The sequence below is a fragment of the Salvelinus namaycush genome, chromosome 42 (genome assembly GCF_016432855.1).
Source record: "Salvelinus namaycush isolate Seneca chromosome 42, SaNama_1.0, whole genome shotgun sequence".
NCBI lineage: Eukaryota > Metazoa > Chordata > Actinopteri > Salmoniformes > Salmonidae > Salvelinus > Salvelinus namaycush.
In genome coordinates this window covers 20,393,086-20,413,186 of record NC_052348.1, presented here as the reverse complement: position 1 = coordinate 20,413,186, position 20,101 = coordinate 20,393,086, and the positions used below count along the sequence as shown (strand labels likewise).

Here is a 20,101-nt window from a genome sequence, read left to right as displayed (position 1 = left end):
TTAACTGTGTGATGAATTCAAATGAAATCTTACCTGGTTTTTCAAATATTTCTTCCAGCAGCTTATTTGGTTTGATAGAGGCCTCTCTCAACCTCTCAAACTCCTGGAGGTTTTTCAACTCCTCTTCCATTATCCTCAACTGAAGAGCCTGTTTTTGTTCCATAATGCACATTTTCTGTGAAGAACATAGAGTCCAAAAATAGCAACTTAGCATCCACAAAAGTTGAGGTAAAATGATTTCTTAATTTTCATGATTTATTCAAACGTGAAAATAATTGTGGGTAGTTTTGTGAAGTATGATGAAAGTGTGACATTTGTACCTTTCTGATGCGCTTTTCTTTGGCCTCTTTCATATACTTGACCTTGTTCAAATCGTGCCTCACATCCTTTTCAATGAGTTTCAGCCTGGATCGCTCCTTAGAAACCCAATCCTCTTTAAACTCTCTCTCTTGGTCATACAACGCAGTTTGCAGGCCATATTTCGGTCCCCTGTCCCTATCAATACATTAAACAGATGAGTCATGACATTGCCAACACAGAGTAGGCCTATATAACTCTACTTTATTACCTCATGCACTTCTTGCCTACCTGGAACCAATGGTTGACTGCAGATGCTTCAGGTTCTGTGCTCCTTTATTCAGTAAGTACTCTATCATATCTTCCAGGGTAACGTCCTTAGGTATATGGCCTTCCTCTTGCAACTGAACCATTCTCAGTATCTGTTCCTTCTTAAATAGGATAAATACAATTTTTGTACATTTTAAACACTTATCTACCTAATAAAATACATGTTACATTGTTTTTACTAGTGATGAATGATCATTTCACATTTTCTCGTGAAAATAACATGTGTGATCTTCACAGAAGTTCACATTTTAAGAACGCAGTCATACTGCCCACATACCAACTTTTTGCTGTACGTTTTATGATGGTCAGTCTTGACCGTATCCAGGTAATGTTTGTATGTGTTATACTCCTTTAATGAGCATACAACCTTGAGAAGAGAGAGAATCAAAATGTTTCCTGCTATAATACTCCTGGAGTTAACTATCGGTAAAGCTTACAGTCTTCTACTACACTGTTCAGAAACAATAATATTAACTTCAAACTTACGTTGTCCTCTTTAGTGATGAAGTTTCGCTTCTTTAACTTCTCATGCATTTCCTTCTGATGGTAGTATTCATTGAGGTTTGGGTCATGCAAACTGTTGTACGTCGGCCTCATAATGTGACAGTTTGGGTCACTGAGGTTGAAATCAGATGTAGGCTGATACAACTGAAGGAACAAGGATATAAACAAAATTCTACTGGATTCTACTGGATCCTTCTTCCATTCTAAAGCACCACTCTACTGGACCCTTCTTCTATTCTACTGCACCATTCTACTGGACCCTTCTTCTATTCTACTGCACCATTCTACTGGACCCTTCTTCTATTCTACTGCACCATTCTACTGGACCCTTCTTCTATTCTACTGCACCATTCTATTGTATGGATGTTCTTTTAAAAAATGTTATACTGTATCCCGTTAAATATATGTTCTGCTTACCTTTTTACCCAGGCTGGCTCTATGAAATTTAAAGGCGACCCCAGGTAGGACCGGAAGCTTTGTCATGGCAGGCAATCTGCTGCTCACTGACGGCTTTGTTTCTATCATGATCTGAGGAGGCTTCCCTTTCAGTGGACGAGTTTGCTTCTCTGGTCGCGAGGGTATCTGACACAGGGGCTTTGAGGTCTTCTCCTGAAAACAGCAACATAGCAATAATGTATTTCTTACAAACGCACTTGTGATAGTTCATCCGACCATTATGACATGGCGGCGAGCCTGATATGTCATCATAGGTTGACGCCCAATGAACTACTGTTGCCATAGCCTGAGTGCCAGTCTATTTGTTTTTTTATATCAACTCCCTGCCACTCACTGTCATGCCAAATATGATTTTTGGCTTAGCTATAAGAGCAATGAAGTTGACAAGAGCACAAACAGATCTGGGCCCAGGCTACTGTTGCCACAGAGATTCTAATTATGTGACCTGTGTCTGACCAGTAGCGGTGCATGTGTAAAATCACTGGGGAAGCTGTGGGAGTAAATGGTACATATAGGGACAGATGTAAATTTGTACATCAGACCACAGGAGGAGAAGGCGACACATAGACGCATAGGACAGCTGGACACACTAATGTTAGAGGGACACATAGTCTGCTGATCCTAATAAGGGCAAACATACCAAAGAGCACACTAAGCTAAACATAAGTACGAAGGCCAAAGACATAGGCCCATAGGATAGATGGACATATATTATTTTTAGGACAAGAAGGGGTCCTGCCACCATTATAACCTAACTGAAAGCAGATATGGGCGTTATTGGGCGTGAACAAGCAGGAAGCTTAAACTGAAAGATAATGGTGGCAGATGGACTGAGGGAAGGAACTTCATTTGCATGTGGGATGGACTCATTTGATGTATGTGTATAAGAACAGAGCCAGTGCTTATGGAAGTTGGTCTTTTCCGCGGACTGACACGGCTTCTGATATTTTGTATTAAAAGCCTTTATTGAATTCACAAGTTCTTGTAAGTGTTATATTTGTAATACGATTTTCCATAACAAAGCCAAGACAGTAAAAAAGCCATATTACAACTTATGTTGTGATATTTGCCCTTTATACAACGGCTGGATCTAATCCTGAATGCTGATTGGTTTAAAGCTAATTCCAGCCGGTGTCTACTCCACAAGTTACCACCGGCTAAATCTATGATGCTAAAATGCCTATTTACTCTGTTCCATCTGACTGCGTAATCCACTGTCTCGTCAGTCCAGGCAGGGAAGTTAAAACTTGATCTCCACTGTAAAAAGCATCTAGACATTATTTAACAATTATTTTATACTAACAGTGAGTTTTCAACAGCAGAGATTTGTATAAACCTTGCTGTCTGTCTCTCCGACATTTGCAACATTGTTTCAATATTCAAATTTGATCTCCAACTGTCCCATAGTAATGAACGTGTAGGGGTCGGGTTTTGGGACGAGAGAGAGAGGCAGACAGCATTTCTCAGCCAGTCAAAATCACGAATCGGCTGGCATGATTTTTATGGATATATACAAAGAAATGTCAAGTGAAAAGAGGTAAAATGAAACTAAGTGCAGGTAGTTTGCAGTCTTTACAGCTTCAGTTTGAAGTTATTGTGTTAGCTGTGTTGTTGGCTAGCTCCTCTGAACAACAGTGTCCTAAGAACATAACAGATGGTGCCGACAGATATGGCAGCTCTGCTTCTAGCTCCTAAGCAACTTTGCAGTATTTGTTGTGTGTGTTATTTGTTACATTATTAGCCCAGAAAATGTTTTGTGTTATTAGATGCAGCCGGAAAGAACTTTTGGATATCAGAACGGCGGTACCTCACTTTTCGGAATTGGATCCTTTGTTCATACCCCCCAGGGCAATTTAACTTATTCCAGAGGCTGCTCCAAAACACTGCCGGCGGAGAAGAGGTATTTGGAGTGGACTTCTAGTCCGACTGTGGAGGCGTGCACACCATCCACCGCTTCAGAGTATATTACTTGCTAATGTTCAGTCTCTGGATAATAAAGTAGACGAGCTCAGGGCGAGGATCTCCTTCCAGAGAGACATCAGGCATTGTGACATACTCTGTTTTACGGAAACATGGCTCTCTCGGGATATACTGTCCCCGTCCATACAGCCATCTGGGTTCTCAGTACATCGCACAGACAGGAATAAAGAACTCTCCGGGAAGAAGAAAGGCGGGGATGTATGTTTCATGATTAACCACTCATGGTGTGATTGATATAACATACAGAAACTCAAGTCCTTTTGTTCACCCGACCTAGAATACCTCACAATGAAATGCCGACCATATTACCTCCCAAGAGAATTTTCTTTGGTTATAGTCACAGCCGTGTATATTCCCCCTCAAGCCGATACCACGATGGCCCTGAAAGAACTACACTTGACTTTATTCAAACTGGAAACCACAGATCCTGAGGCCGCATTTATTGTAGCTGTGGATTTTAACAAAGCAAATGAGGAAAATATTACTGAAGTTCTACCAACACATTGACTGTGATCAATATTCCTCCTCAAGCAGATACCACGCCAGCCCTCAAAGAACAACACTGGACTTTATGCAAACTGGAAACCACATATCCTAAGGCCGCATTTATTGTAGCTGGGGATTTTAACAAAGCAAATTTGAGGAAAACGCTATCAAAGTTCTACCAATACATTGACTGTAGTACTCGCGCTGGTAAAACATTGGACCACTGCTACTCAACTTTTCGAAATGCCTAGAAGGCCCTCCCCCGCCCTTCCTTCGGCAAATCTGATCACGACTCCATTTTGCTCCTCCCTTCCTATAGGCAGAAACTCAAACAGGAAGTATCCGTGCTAAGGTCTATTCAATGCTGTTCTGACCAATCGGAATCCATGCTTCAAGATTCAAACCCACGCTTTTAGTTTGTTTTCATAGGCTACCTAGCTAAAATTTGTGCTGTCCTAACTTCCTCGCATTTGGCAACAATGAACCAATTATGTTAGCTAGCTAGTTAATGTGAGTCTACTAGGCTACATATTGAACTTCAATCGTCTCAGGCCAGTGGCCTGAATTTATGGTTAGATCAGAATTGCCGTTATAATCATTGGCCTGTACAGAGAATTAAGTCAAAACCTCAAGTCCAAATCCCTATCTCCATCACCTCAAGTCCAAATCCCCATCTCCATCCATGCCTCAGGAAAGGGCCGATTTAGCAAACTAGCTACTGCAAGACATCAACACAAGAAGACTAGAAATCAACACCTTTTTCTGACAATGATGACGTTTTGCTCAGGATGTGATTTGATTGGTGTGAAGCCAAATCGGCCTCCCTTGGGGGGCATTTTGCTGCACCAGGACAACCCACAGTTGAGCTCAGCTCAATGCTGATTGGCCAAAAAAATCTAAAAATCAATCAGATTCAGCCACTTGCGAATTTACGGATAATTATGATAACACAGAGACAAAAGATAAATTATTTTATATTTTTATTGGTCAAATATTTGGGAAAGCCTGGCTTCCCTTGGCATCTATGAATACACGCCACTGTGTCTGAGTTTGAACTGGAGTCATCTGCATGCCACAAGACTGTGTTAGCCCACTGCTGAGCGAATGCCTAGGCTCTAGCTCAAGTATTAGGCAAGGTTATTCTGTTCACGGAACCACCGCTACACTTCACCCCTCCCCTGACCTCCTCTCACAACACCCCAGTAGCTGATAGACATCAACTGTGCGATCAAGGTCCAATGGCACCAATGAGACTGACTGTGATTGAACCCAGATCATATCCACACCACAAGACTGAGGGGATTAGTTTATGTGGCCCGGGTTACCTCGGTGGGAGGAGTTTGAACTGGGTGAAAAGTGATTGCATTCGTTTTGGAACCGCACCGCCTCCCGGGGGTGAGCCAGGTGCCCCGCTCTGGCCGAAGGCGAAGTCGGCTCAAAACAAAAGTGACGTAATTATTAAGCTCATGGAGTGATGAGTAGGATTATGTGTTTTCACATGCAAAAGTGATTGCTTTGATAAAAACGCTTTATCTGCCTTCCCAATGAAAACTAGTTTGAAAATTCAAACATCTATTTTATGCAAAAGAGATGTGTTTCTGGAAGATGCACCATGCTGCCTTGTTGACAACATGACCGACTGGCGCAGATTACTGTTTTATTGAGAAGGGTGCTCCTTCCTCCCTGCTTTCACCCAATGATGTGACTGGCCATTGCCTGGTTCAACCCAGGCCAGCGTAATAGAACTCCCTCACTGTGTGTGTTGGCCAGATGGTTGTTGCCAGGGGTCAGATCCATAGGATGTCCCAAGGATACCGCCTAGCATCAACCATGAGACTGACTGGGTTTGAACCGAGGTCAATCTGCATGTCACAAGACTGTGTTAGCCCACTGAGCTTAAATCTAGGCATTAGCTCAGACAGATAACACACATTTCAGGCAAGGTTACTCATCACACAAGAATAGTTCACTTTGTAGTCCTTTGTAGCTCAGTTCAGAGCATGGGACTTGTAAACTTTGATGACAATTAGGCTTGATTCACATAGTTCTACTGTTTATGTTCAGACTTCATATTATTGGAGTACACAATCGTCTATTTTACCTTTTCAATTACACAATACTTAGGCTAGACAATTGTTTACAAGTTTAGCAAAATGCAAAGGTGAAAGCAAAAGTGTTTACCTGACAGCTTTTAAAAACGTCGTTCTCCATTGCACAGCATGACAGGAAAGAGCAAAATGCCTCTGAACATGATTATTTGTCAATACATATGCATCATAATGTAGTGAGAATACTGTACCATCTGTGACGCAACGATTTGGCATATCCGAAATTCCATTGATTATACCGCATGTATTGGAGTCACATTGTTTAATTTTTCCCTTCTAAATCTGTTGGATAAAAAAAGTAAGGGTCAATGTATATAATGAACGATTTAAGCCTATCAATAAAGATATTTTACATGAAAAACTGGGCTATACATTTCATTGTGTCAAAGCAAATTACTAAAGTTACACCGAATTTACACACAAAAACAAAAAAATATTTATGATAGCAATGTACCAACTCAAAGCGGTTGGGATTTTACTGAAGAAGCAGACGGGTCGATTTCTGATGGATGAAACAGATTCCGCATTTAATTATCCAAGTCGTAACGGGCATTCCGAGTGTTTTCGGTGACTGGTATCATTTAATTTTGCTCCCAACGGGCTTTTCGTTCAGTAGTTCTTAGAAATTGACCTAAAACCATGATAAAATTGTCAATATATAATTTAAATCGTAAAAATGTGCCTACCAGATCGTGAAATTAGAGTTCAAATACATTTTTACCTGACCAGATTATTAGATGGCCTGCAAAAACAAATTGAGAAAGAAATGTAATGCACTGAAAAAATGAGCGCGAACTAGACTGAGGCTCCTCACTAGATTGTTCCTGCACTGAGCAATTACCATCTTCAGTGAATATTTGTATAATTTGTCAGCAGATAATCGATGTCTGGATTCTGGGGCTCAAAAAGCAATAACAGTAGGCTATGCAAATCAGGAAGCCAAATTAAGGGCTCGTTCACAGCTGAAATTCGGTTCCCGTCGGTCACCAAAAAGAGCCGTTCAAAGAGAGTCGTTCGTTCGCGAATGACCTACCACTACAACAAAGCAAGATGTCTGAAGTTGTGGAGCTCCAGAAACTAAAGGTTGTTAACCCGTTTTAGCTTAGTTTGAAACGTCTAATACCGGTATTATATTTTGGGGAAATCAAGTATTGTATGTTGTTAGCTATCTTTACTTTGTAAATCATGATCTAGCACGCTGGGGATCTTCGGACACAAAGAGTCGTAGGTAGCTAGCTAGCAGATGCTAGCGGACAGGACGGAAATAGTCCATGTTTGCTGCACGGTGTAGCTAGCTAACAAGGCATTTTGAGGTTTGAGATATCCACGCGTGTATTGGGTTGGGGTGGCTTTGTTATTCAACGAGGGCCAAAGTTTGCTCTGCTACTGCCGTGAAGTTGGCAACTGACATCAGCGCATGCGCGACCAAGTGAATGAATGAATGAAATTGTACAGGATGTTTGGCCTAACGTTCAAGCACTTCGCTGTTGGGCAGTAACATTTGAATTGCAAAAATTGCCATTTAGTAGGAAATCATCTCAAATGTAGTCTAACCAGTAATCTACACTCATGTCTCTCCCACAGCTTGCTGAACTGAAGCATGAGTGTGAAACCAGGGGTCTAGATGTGAAGGGCAACAAAGTGGAACTGATCACACGACTACAGGCTTATCTGGAGGAACATGGTGAGCATGCAAAAATGTATGGACTAAATACACATGGGGTCAGTTTCCCATACTCTAATAAAGCCTGGTGCTGTTTCCAATCAATCAAATGTATTTATACAGCCCTTTTACATCAGCCGATGTCAATCAAATCAAATTTTATTGGTCGCATACACATATAGCAGATGTTATTGCGAATGTAGCGGAATGCTTGTGTTCCTAGCTCCAACAGTGCAGTAATATCTAACGACACACTAATCTAAAAGTATGAAAGTGGAATTAAGAAATATTAGGATGAGCCATGTTGGAGTTGAGTGTGTGTGATGGGATTTATGGACAGTGTGGATATAATACGTAGTATATCTGAAGAATACGTGAATAGAATAGTATATGTACAGCAATAGTTGAATAGCATGGCCTTGACTAGAATACAGGATATACATATGAAATGGGGAAAATGGTATTAAACATTTATTAAAGTGACCAGTGTTCCATGTCTATGTACATGGGGCGTCAGCCTCTAAGGTGCAGGGATGAGTAACCGGGTGATAGCCAGCTAGTGACTAAGTTCAGGGCAGGATACTGGGTGGAGGCCGGCTAGTGATGGCTATTTAAGTCTGTCTTGAGATAGAAGCTGTTTTTCAGTCTCTTGGTCCCAGTTTGGATGCACCTGTACTAACCTCGCCTTCTGGATGATAGTAGGGTGAACAATCCGTGGCTCATTTGGCTGAGGTCCTTGATTATGTAATTGGCCTTCCTGTGACACTGGGTGCTGTAGATATCCTGAAGGGCAGGCAGTGTGATATGTTGGGCTGACCGCACCACCCTCTGGATAGCCCTGCGGTTGTGTACGGTGCAGTTGCCGTACCAGGCAATGCTACAGCCCGACAAGATGCTCTCAATGGTGCATCGGTAAAAATGTGAGGGTCTTAGGGGCCAAATTTCTTCAACCTCCTGTTGCGCCTTGTTCACCACATCGTCTGTATGGGTGGACCATTTCAGATTGTCAGTGATGTGTATGTTGAGGAACTTTAAGCTTTTCACCTTCTCCACTGCGGCACCATCGATGTGGATGGGTGCGTGCTCCCTCTGCTCTCTCCTGAAGCCACGATCAGCTCCTTCGTTTTGTTGAGGTTATTTTCCTAGCACCACTCCGCCAAGGCACTCACCTCCTTCCTGTAGGCTGTCTCGTCATTTAGGAATGAATGGAATTCTACAGTATTTCAATTAAATGACATGTATTTAAGTATTCTGTAGTGGGGACATAGATTTCAGTAATCTCTAAAAAATGATACTTCAGGGGAAAAATGGTTTTGTATGTTTAGCTCACATAATATAATTTAAAAGTATGCATTAAGGTGTCTGTAATATGATAAACGTGTCACAAACTAATGTAGTCATTAATAAATTAATTTCTATTGCTTCCAAAATATTTTTTGCAATATAATAAAATGCCTTATTAGTCATCTAGTATAGCCTATATATAAATCATTGGTGATTACAGAGTCACGTGTGAAAACTCGTGCTAATAAGTGAATAGCCATCTTAAAATACAACCTGACCCATTGCATTTAAGCCAATCTGGACTCAATATGTCCCAAAGTAGTCCTAATGATTCTGGGATTTACCCTCAAATAGTTGCAGCTCTATTCTAATGAGGCTATTCAGTATTCAAATATTCTGACAATCTGAGCAATAATGATCAAATCTTGCCAGAATAAACAGTGAATAAAATACCACAACACTCTTGATGCATAAATTCAACAATCTGAGGTATAATAACTGGAATACAGGAAGTTGTACTGATTAGTGAAGCGTTTCTGTGTCAACAGAACAATAGGTCATACAATGCTGTTAAGAGAGACTACTTACAAGCAGGAAAAATGGCAGGAATGTAAAGTTAATAAAGATTACTGGGGCGCTAAATTCATGCAGCTTTGTCCTCTCCTCCCTTTAGAACCATAAAAGTCAGTGTAAAAAAAAATTGTATTAATATTTTATGGTCAAATTGTGAGACTGTTTAATGTGATAGCAAGCAATGTAGATAAATACAGCCACTGCAGTAACTAATTGAAAAGCCTGACTAGCTAACTTGATAACTAGTGCTAGCTTACTGTCCTCGTGGTATGACGTGCTAACTATGCAAGTAGCTAGTACACGGAAGATTTTATTACAACTAGCAAGCTATAATGTTTTAGTTTGCAAAATTACTTTAGCTAATGGTAGCTTATCCTCTCTTCAAGCAGCCAACAGAATTTCAAGTGGACAGCATGTGTGTGGGAAACTTGATTCTACAACCTCATATTCGGCCAAAAAGGAATTGACACATAGATAGGTTCAACTTGAAGTACCTGGCCATTCAAGCAATGTATAGGAATTCTAGAAATCAACTGAAAAAGCACTATGCCCAAGTGTGTAAAAACCGAGACTAGTTAAAGAAGCTACTCCTTGCTGCACTCTATTTGGGTGAAAGTGAGGATATGGAATTCAGGGATTTCGATAAATACAATGGCGGGTCCCTCCCCCATGAAATGTTGAATTTCTCCACGAGCGGAGCAGCACACTCTCACCTGAGTTTGGTGCATTTGTGAGTAAACAAGAAGAATCTAATGGTTTCCCAAATGTCAACGGCATGATTGCATGCAGTGCAGAAGCTCTTCTGGGTGAGATAAAAGCAGAGATCAGAAAAGCCCCTTTCTTTGCACTGCAAATCGATGAACGCCAGGACGCCTCCGGCTGGGAATGGCAACACTCCATCATGGTTCAGTACGTAGACAGTTCAGGAGTATTTCCTGGGTTTCCATCTGCACGAAGAAGGGGGGGTTCTGACCTTATATGTATGGAAATGGCCGACCATGACTGCGGATAAAAAAAAAAAACTTGTGGTACAGTCTTACAATGGATGGGCCGTGTCTGCGCACAAGCTAAACATGCAGACGGAAAAAGTGAGGAAGATGGCCCACAACACTGTCTTCCTCAACTCCTATTCAAACCGTCTCAGCACTGTTGACTAAAGTAGATATTTTGTGATCTGAGGCCGTTCCCCTCGTTTTTGTTCCCCACCGACAGGTTCTTCAATGAAACTTGGAGCGAGGTGAATGCTGACCGACTGCCACTGGACGTCCTCAGTGAAGTGGCGAACACCTACCACGCATTTTACGACACCATCAACCACATTGGGAACACGGATTGGGTAAATGGCGAATCATCCTATGAAGCAAACAATCTTGTTTCGAAACTTGATGTTTTCTAGTTTGTGTTCCAGCTCTTCACCTATCGCAGGTTTTCTCCAACATTGATGTTGCATTTGACACTGAAGCACAAAGCAATGGATGTGTTAGCCTGCAAAGCATTGAGGAGCTGGTTCAACACATCCAGAGCAAGAAGTCTGACTCTGCCTTCGACAGCGTCTACCAGAAGGCTGAGAGATTGGCTCAACACCCATGCGAGAGTCTCAAGTGGACAGATGACTTAGACCCACTGACACACTTCAAGGCTGTGTACTACGAAGCTCTGGAAACCCTCATCTCTCAGATCCAGGTTTGTTACGCACATCTGGATGACCTACGCTTCCTCGAGCTGCTGGATCCAGTGAAGTTCACTGACATTAACATCCATTTCGCAACAGATGTGGTGGATAGCCTGGTGAAGCTCTACGGGGGCTTCTTCAACATGGACAGGCTCAGAGTGGACCTGAAGGCGTTCTACATAGGCCAAGGACAGCAGCAGGACAGCCACAAGCTCTGTGAATGGATCATTTTCATCCGGTCCCAGAAGAACCCACTACCAGAGCTTTACAAGCTGATGTGCCTTGTGGCGACCATTGGAGTGACCTCAGCCGACGTGAAGGAAAGCTTCCCCTAGCTGAAGCGCATTCAGGACTTCGTGAAAGGGGAAAAGCTGAACGATCAGCTCCACCAGAACATGGCCATGATGTGCATAGAGAATGAACAGTTGAGGGTTTGTCAGGAACTCCGGGAGCAGGACTGGTATGACAAAGTCACGAACCTCTGGTCCAGAAAGACCAAGAGAGAAGATGAATTCATCACCAAGGTATGTCACCTTCAGAGAGTGTGTGTGTATCTGAGTGTGTGCCAAACTATACCACTCTTGCTTTGATGAAATGGCCTGGTTGTTGTTATTTAGAGCAGTATGAATGTGTTGTTACAGATGGCTGCAGAATGGTTGAAAGGACAGGCAGCAAAGAGGACCTCCACAGCAACAGAGGAATCTCAGGAGCCACCAGTCAGGAAGCATGATGACGAGTTTTTTCTCGCCTGAATGATCTGAATCTAGATTACAACACAAGTCTTTCCATCATTGTATGATTTTTTTGTGTGTAAATGAACTCAAGCTTACGGACAATGTCAAGGTGGTGAGTTATTCACAATTTTTGATGAACAAATAAGGTTTTATATGTAAGATGGCTAAATAAAGAGCAAAATTATTGATAATTATATTATTATTTGTGGCCTCGTCCTATAAGAGCTCTTTGTCACTTCCCACAAGCCGGGTTGTGACAAAAACTCACACTCATTCTCATGTTTAATACATTTATTGTATAGTTTGTGTGTGGCAGGCTTACAATGATGGCCAAAAACAACATTTGTGTTTTGCTGGTATGCAGCTGGAGGTTGAATGTTTGAAGGGGTATGGGACTATAAAATGTTTGGGAACAACTGCCTTAGACAATTACCGCCTCCACAAAAATATACCATATGTTGAATGCCTAGGCCTAGTTTTGAAAAAGTTATCTGATCGAATTAAACGCATATAAATAGAATGGCATCCCCATTCAAGTTAATTATACACCCATTCTATTCATGAGCAATTTTTTAAAACTAGGCAAGAACAAATTATTATTTATACTTGCAGCCTAGAACAGTGGGTTACCTGTCTTGTTTAGGGGTAGAACGACAGATACGTAACTTGTCAGGGATTCGATCCAGCAACCTTTCAGTTTCTGGCCCAGCGCTTTAACCACTAGGCTACCTGCCGTCCCAAGAACCTACCTGTCGCCCCATTTAAAACAATTTGATTGCCGAAATCTGATTAGATAACTTTTGAAAAACATTGGCCAGATGTGAGTACACAGAGTTACTTTTATTTGGTTAGTAAATTATACTGATTACAGTAGAACCCCGATTTATTTCATTTTATAGGTGTAGCCAGCCCTACTACAGTAGTTCCATCAACTCCCTTTTCTCTTGCTCATTTATGCCAATCGAGCCCAGTAGGTGGCGGTATAGGCCTACACATTCCTCATTTTCATTAGTGGCAGGTGCGCTATCACCGTCACAAGAAGCCAGCAGAAAACGAACGGGTGGACATTTGACATGAGGTAAGTTATTACAAGACGTAGATAAATTGACCCTTGATTTATGGTTTTTCTGAGACATTTATCCATGATAATAGTTATGTCAATGACAACCAGAAATGTACATCAGAATTTGGGTTTAACAAGTTGTCACCTGTCACTTTGTTTTCGTGAAAATAAATATTGTTTTAATGACAAGAACTAGTTGCACTTTCTCCAGGTTGTGTATGACCTACGTTCATTGTAAAAAGCTTTGTTTGAATAGAACAACTTATAAAAAGGTGCCATTTTATCTTCTATGAATTCTAAAGTTAGTTTCCCCACCAGATTTTGAGATTAGGTTATTTTACGGCTCACTTTTCTGCCATGTACAGTATACAGATGTCAAGCCCAAGACAGATCTCGATAAATGGGTAAATTGAGGCTCAATAAAAAAAGACCCTCCAGTCTTTTTGTCCTCGTCTCAAATCCTTTATACTCATCTCTTTGATATGGTCAAATTCATTCATGCGTAGAATTAAACAGCAAATGTACCCTTTTAAAGGCCAGAGCCAGGCTTAGACAATACTGCCATCTTCCAGAAAGTACTAGCCTATGCAATGTCATAAAGTACTTAAAAAAATGTTTATTACTGGGAAACAATACAGGTTGAGGTACATAAATGGGCAATTACATTTGAAATTGCATCACATTTAGCCCTTTGGCAAACACATAAAGTCACTTACAGTCAGTAGTAAACAAAGCAAATGTTGAAAGCAGTTAGAAAAGGTGTCAAGCAATTAGCAATATCTTCGCAATGTTGACTAACAGCGATAGTTGTGGACGCAGATGAATGGGTATTGTGTGCCACATCCGAGGTTCCTCCAGCCCTGGCCCACTACAAAAAGACAAACAAAAATCTTAGTAATTTTATCTGGCATATTTTAACACGTCATACAGTTCTGGGACCAGGCTACCTGTCATTACTTTTCAGGTAATATACTAATGTGAGTGTTCCGGATTTACATTTACTATGTTACGTCTAGTCCATGAGACCAGGCTGAACATCTTTAGGTTCATGTCTTACCAGCAGATTGCAGGTACATGCAGGAGTTGCTGGTTGCGGTGCTCTGGCTGTACCAGTTGGTGTAATACATTCCTGAGCGGTCGATCCACATCCAAGTTCCCTGAGTAAACAAAGAGTCATAAGACTTAGCTGCACTACTGTCCCTTACCACTAACAGATCTGATATCATACCTAGCTGCATGATTAAAATATCAGAAGCTATTTAAACACAAGGCCCAGAGTGTTTCCCGGCCATGTGCTCTGAGGGAAAACTCTAGGACCGGTCACTGTCAGAAAAACTCGGGGCCCTGCTTATGCTTAGATGTCGGAGGTTTTCAGGGCGACCCTTTCTCTCACCTGGAGGTAGAATCCACCGATCCAGGCGGTGGCTCTGTTGGCTGTTCTGGTTATCTGTTGCAGGTAACGATACTCGGGGGAGGAGCTGGCGGAGGCCAGGCTGGCACCCAGTTCATTGCAATGTTCCTGAAAGAAGAGCGGGGAGGTGAGGGGTGAGACACGTGCACACACTCACACAGTAGGCCTGCACATGAACAAAAGAGTTGAGCTCCCTCATAGTGACATTACAGTATACAGACACAAACATTTTTTGAAAGTGCACAATTTGCAGTCATAGTAACTAATTTACGTCAAGATTTAAGACACTAAATATGTTACATTGAGAAGTGCGTTACCTCGGCTCCGAACCAGGACCGAGGAGTGTTCACAAACATGTAACACTTGGACTGGTAGCTGAACCATCCGTCAGGGCAGAACCTGCGAGCCGCTGTGAACACGTAGATAAAATACAACAATGATTTGACGTCGTAATACAAGGAGTTGATATTGTCAGGAGTATGAACTTTCCAAAGTAAATGGTTTGATCTCATAATGTAAAACATGGATGTTTATTTAGTCATGCTGGTGTTTTTTCCCTCCCTGCTGATGGGAAACCAAAACATTATTTCATTGTGATCATGCATTGCACGGTGTACACAGGCATCAATAGTAGAACTAGTGATGGTTAACTTAACATCATTCATCATGGAGAGTCCCTACCTTTATCTTTAGGTGCTGCTGCAGCCACCTCAACTGCCTCATTCTCATCTTCTGAAAAGACACCTAAACACATAATCAGACAAGAATATCACTTTGAAATCCACCAGCAATTCCCCGACAATGAGATTCAATATATTTATTTTCATAGCTAATATTTTATACGTGACCTGTAGTTTAATTAATTTGTTTTGTACCAATGTGAAGTAATTGTAATTGATCAGGAAATGAGGTGATGCTCCACAATAGACAGTGATGCTCCTGCTTGATTAAAGCCTATAGAGAAGAACTGACCTGGGGCGTCACTCAGCTTCTCCTCTGCTGCAGGAGCCTCAACCTCAACAGCCTCCTCTGCAGAAACACGGAACAAGGAAATCAATTTGACTTTCATTCAACTGAGAATTGGGAGAAGTAATGATTCAGTGCTCTATTACTGCTCTCAATACAAACATAATTAGAGCTACAAACCTGGGGCACTTTTTGGCTCTTCTACCGCCACAGCATCGCTCTCCACAGGAACTTAAAGGGGAAAACACAACTATTGTCATTATTCAGTAACAATGAAATACCCTGTGCTGTATTAGTGACATTGTTGAATATTTGGCTGTCTTACCTGCTGCTGCCTTAGCAGAGAGTGCGACACAAAGTAGTGCAAAGATGATCAGAACCTTCATGGTGGTGATGATGGTGGTGCTGCTTGTCTGGATGAAAAGGGAGAGAACGTGTCGGAGAATCAACTAGAGAGAGTGATACACAATCATTTCAGACTCACTAGACAAGAGTATTTCCCAACAGAAGACAACCTTAAAAATCTAGCTAAAAGTTCATCATCACCACAGTAAATACATACATCTAAACGGAGAAAGGGAGAGAAAATAAGCCAAGTTGAATGAGTCGACACTAGGTAACAGATGCTGTAGGACTTACCTTTTGTAGTAGGTAAATCACTCTTTTCTTCAGGTACTCTTCCTCAGGTAGGCCAGTGATGGAGTGATGAATGGAGATTCGTACTCTCTTTATATACTGTTCTGTCCCGCAAACTTTCACTTATGCACGTGCAGTGAATGACGAAACAGCATTGGACTTTGACACTTTATGGCTTTGTGTTTATACTTCAGATAAAAAATTCAAGATTCAACCTGGACTCGGGGGTAGACATAACATAGTAAAAGTAAATCCAGGACACTGCCGTTAGTATGATATGTTACGTTTCGTATTCATTTGTGGATGTCCATCATTCGTTTCATATTATATGGTATGAATAAAAATGTGTATGATATGTTACGAATTGCAATTCGTACAATGTTATGAATTTTCAAAACATATATGTTACAAATTCCAATTTGTTATGGCTAATGTTAGTTAAGTGGCTCAGTTTAGCTAGGTTGCTAATGTTAGCTAGGTTGCTAATGTTAGTCATGTTAGGGGTTAGGAGTTAGGTTAAAAGCTTAAGTTTAGGGGAAGGGTTAGCTAACATGCTAAGTAGTTGCTACGTAGCTAAAAAGTAGTAAATATTTGCTAATTAGCTCAAATGGTAAAGTTGTCCATGATAAGATTCGAACACACATCCTTTGGGTTGCTAGACATTCATGTTATATGCCCTCTCATCCACCCCGACCAACCACCCTACTTTAATTTTTTACCAACCACCTTTCTTTTGTTTTTGCCTGAAGTAACCTTCTGTCTTATGTAACCATACCAAATGTAACATATCATACTAATTTGGGTTTACTATGTTACGTCTAGTCTTTGAGACCAGGCTGCCAGATTAGGAATTATAATACAGCCTTTATCAATGTCACTCACTGTGTTCTAGTAAGTGGTGGTAAAATAATAACAATGTCCTTATTGTGATCATGTCTGGAACGATGCCCTGGAGATCACCTTTAATTCTTTGCTGACCATAAACTGCTTCCTTAACTGACTTGATGTCATCCAAGGAGTGGGTCGGACATGAACAAATATTATGTTTCAGACTAACTATAATGTATCATCAATATGTGGTGACTGGAAGGGTATCAAACCCATGGAGACCATGTGTTTCCAGCTATTACTATGAGCTTGTCCTCCCCAATTAAGGTGCCACCAGCTACCTGTGTCATAAGTAGCCTTGGCTTCTGCGAGCCGAAACACATCATAGGAGCAGGAGCCTATCTCTTGTTTCTGCAGTGTGAAGCAGCTTGGAAAATATGCTTGTCTATTGCAAGGCCTAACCCCTAATCTATCTACTTAATGCTGAATGCCAAGCAGAAATGCATTGGGTTCAGTTTTTAGTATGACTCAGCCAGCAATTGAACTCCAAACCTTCCAACTTCAGGGCAGACACACTAACCACAAGGTCACTGAGTTGGTAAAGTATATTAGGGGAGATGTAAAACACCATAGATTGAATACTAATCTGTTTGGTTTGTTTTCCTAGACACAGATTAAACCTACTCCTGGACTGAAAAGCAAGCTTTTCCAACCGTCTTGAAGGAGTTCCCACAAATGCTGAGCACTTGTTGGCTGCATTTCCTTCACTCTTCGGTCCAACTCATCCCAAACCATCTCAATTGGGTTGAGGTCGGGTGATTGTGGAGGCCAGGTCATCTGATGCAGCACTCCATAACTCTCCTTGGTCAAATAGCCCTTACACAGCCTGGAGGTGTGTTTTGGGTCATTGTCCTGTTGGGAAAAAAATTAGCGTCCCACTAAGCGCAAACCAAATGGGATGGCGTATCCCTGCAGAATGTGGTAGCCATGCTGGTTAACGTGTGCCTTGAATCCTAAATAAATCACCAACAGTGTCACAAGCAAAGCACCATCACACCTCCTCCTCCATGCTCCACACATGCGGAGATCATCCGTTCACCTACTCTGCGTCTCACCAAGACACGACGGTTAGAACCAAAAATCTCACATTTGGACTCATCAGACCAAAGGACAGATTTCCACTGGTCTAATGTCCATTGCTTTAGTTTTTTTGGCCCAAGCAAGTCTCTTCTTATTGTTGTCCTTTAGTAGTGGTTTCTTTGCAACAATTCGACCATGAATGTCTAATTCACTCCTCGTCTCCTCTGAACAGTTGATGTTGAGATGTGTCTGTTACTTAAACTCTGTGAAGCATTTATTTGGGCTGCAATTTCTGAGGCCGATAGCCCCTTGGGTGCTGCCATAGTTACATTAAAAGTGCCCATCCAAGAAGGTTCAAGGTCATTGTCCACAGATAAAATTACATCAAATCAAGTTATATCTACAGTAGCTTTGATTGGACTGATTATGTCAACATCATACTTTCAAAATCTTCGCTAACAGTCATCATCATGAATCAAGTCGACAACTACAGACAAATCCTTTTCAATCCTTGTCATATGACGAGAAATAATGAAGAGAAATTATAGATTAAACATATCAGTGCTCATCGTCCATTGGACATAAACATTACACAAGTTGGAAATCACAAATTCAACAATGAGTGGTGAGTCCAAAAATGTCTTGAATGCTGCTGCATAAATGATGTAATATGCCAGGGAGATGTGTATACTGTAGCTTAGAAAGTAATACTAAGTGTATGTTGTGTAGTAAGATGTTAGTAGCCCATGTGCATCACCCTAATAATTTGGTATTTTTTCCCCACTTAATTTAGTCTACTATTGGTGTCCACATCACCAACGATCTGTCACGGTCCAAACACACCAAGACAGTCGTGAAAAGGGCACGACAAAACCTTTTTGCCCTCAGGAGACTGAAAAGATTTGGCATGGGTCCCCAGATCCTCAAAAAGTTATACAGCTGCACCATCAAGAGTATCCTGACCGGTTGCATCACCACCTGGTATGGCAACTGCTCGGCATCTGACCGTAAGGCGCTACAGAGTGTAGTGCGTATGGCCCAGTACATCACTGGGACCAAGCTTCCTGCAATCCAGGACCTATATAATAGGCGGTGTCAGAGGAAAGTCCATCAAATTGTCAGAGACTCCAGTCACCAAAGTCATAGACAGTTTTCTCTGCTACTGCACGGCAAGCGGTACCAGAGTGCCATGTTTAGGACCAAAAGCCCCCCCCCCCCCCAATTTGTTTTGTACACTGCTGCTACTCCCTGTTTATCTATGCATAGTCACTTCACCCCTACCTACATGTATAAATTACCTCTAACCTGTACCCCCGCACACTGAACCCCTGTATATAGCCTCGTTATTGTTATGTTATTGTGTTACTTTTTATAATTTTTTTACTTTTGTTTATTTGGTACATATTTTCTTAACTCTTCTTGAACTGCACTGTTGGTTAAGGGCTTGTAAGTAAGCATTTCACGGTAAGGACTACACTTGTTGTATTCGGCGCATGTGACAAATAAAGTTTGATTTGATTTGTTCTGACTTGGTGGTTCACATGTAGCCGATAACCTGTTTTAAAGAAATGTTATCATCAAATATTGTAAGAGCTTTCATTGTCTGCTTATATGCCCCCTCTATTTATCCTACAGTTCTGACTTGGTGTACAGGGAGAATACTGTAAGAACGACCCATGTTCTGAATTCTGTCGCTGTACATTTCAAAAGTGTTGAACAAATAGTTATATTGACAACGTCTGTCCCAGCTCGCTTATTAATGTCTTAATCGAAATTATGGATTGCCTCTTATCCTCTTGTCGCCCCCTTATGCCATAGTTTGTACATCTCAATTGTCAGTAGAAACCACATTTGTTTAAGCAAGTCAGCCATATCAGCTATGTTTTTTTAAAGGCAGTAAATGAGGCTGAATGAACAGTTTTTTCCCCCACCAAGATTTACATGCGAAAATCACCACTGTATACAGTATATGTATTTTATACATCTGTCAATAACAGGTGTGGCTGAAATAGCCGAATCCACTAATTTGT

The 20,101-nt window shown here is 41.4% G+C and overlaps 1 protein-coding gene and 1 long non-coding RNA gene across 4 annotated transcripts; one reads left to right on the top strand and one right to left on the bottom strand.

The window, feature by feature from the left end:
- Nucleotides 1-7,150: 7,150 nt before the first annotated feature.
- On the top strand, nt 7,151-12,189 carry LOC120035166. 3 transcript variants are annotated; one of them, XR_005474115.1, is made up of 5 exons: nt 7,151-7,244; nt 7,746-7,845; nt 10,894-11,017; nt 11,232-11,877; nt 11,995-12,189. It is a non-coding gene; the product is annotated as an uncharacterized LOC120035166 (long non-coding RNA). The 3 variants fall into 3 exon arrangements; XR_005474114.1 differs by having other exon boundaries at nt 10,894-11,364; nt 11,453-11,877; XR_005474113.1 differs by having other exon boundaries at nt 10,894-11,877.
- Nucleotides 12,190-13,754: 1,565 nt separating this feature from the next.
- Nucleotides 13,755-16,199, bottom strand: LOC120035165 (ladderlectin-like). The gene is made up of 9 exons (XM_038981987.1): nt 16,167-16,199; nt 15,853-15,940; nt 15,708-15,758; nt 15,534-15,590; nt 15,243-15,305; nt 14,879-14,970; nt 14,544-14,669; nt 14,208-14,307; nt 13,755-14,018 (listed from the first exon to the last, which is right to left on the bottom strand). Exons 2-9 carry the CDS (start codon nt 15,911-15,913, stop codon nt 13,945-13,947), a joined length of 624 nt encoding a protein of 207 aa, XP_038837915.1. The 5' UTR covers nt 15,914-15,940; nt 16,167-16,199; the 3' UTR covers nt 13,755-13,944.
- Between the last annotated feature and the right edge of the window lie 3,902 nt (nt 16,200-20,101).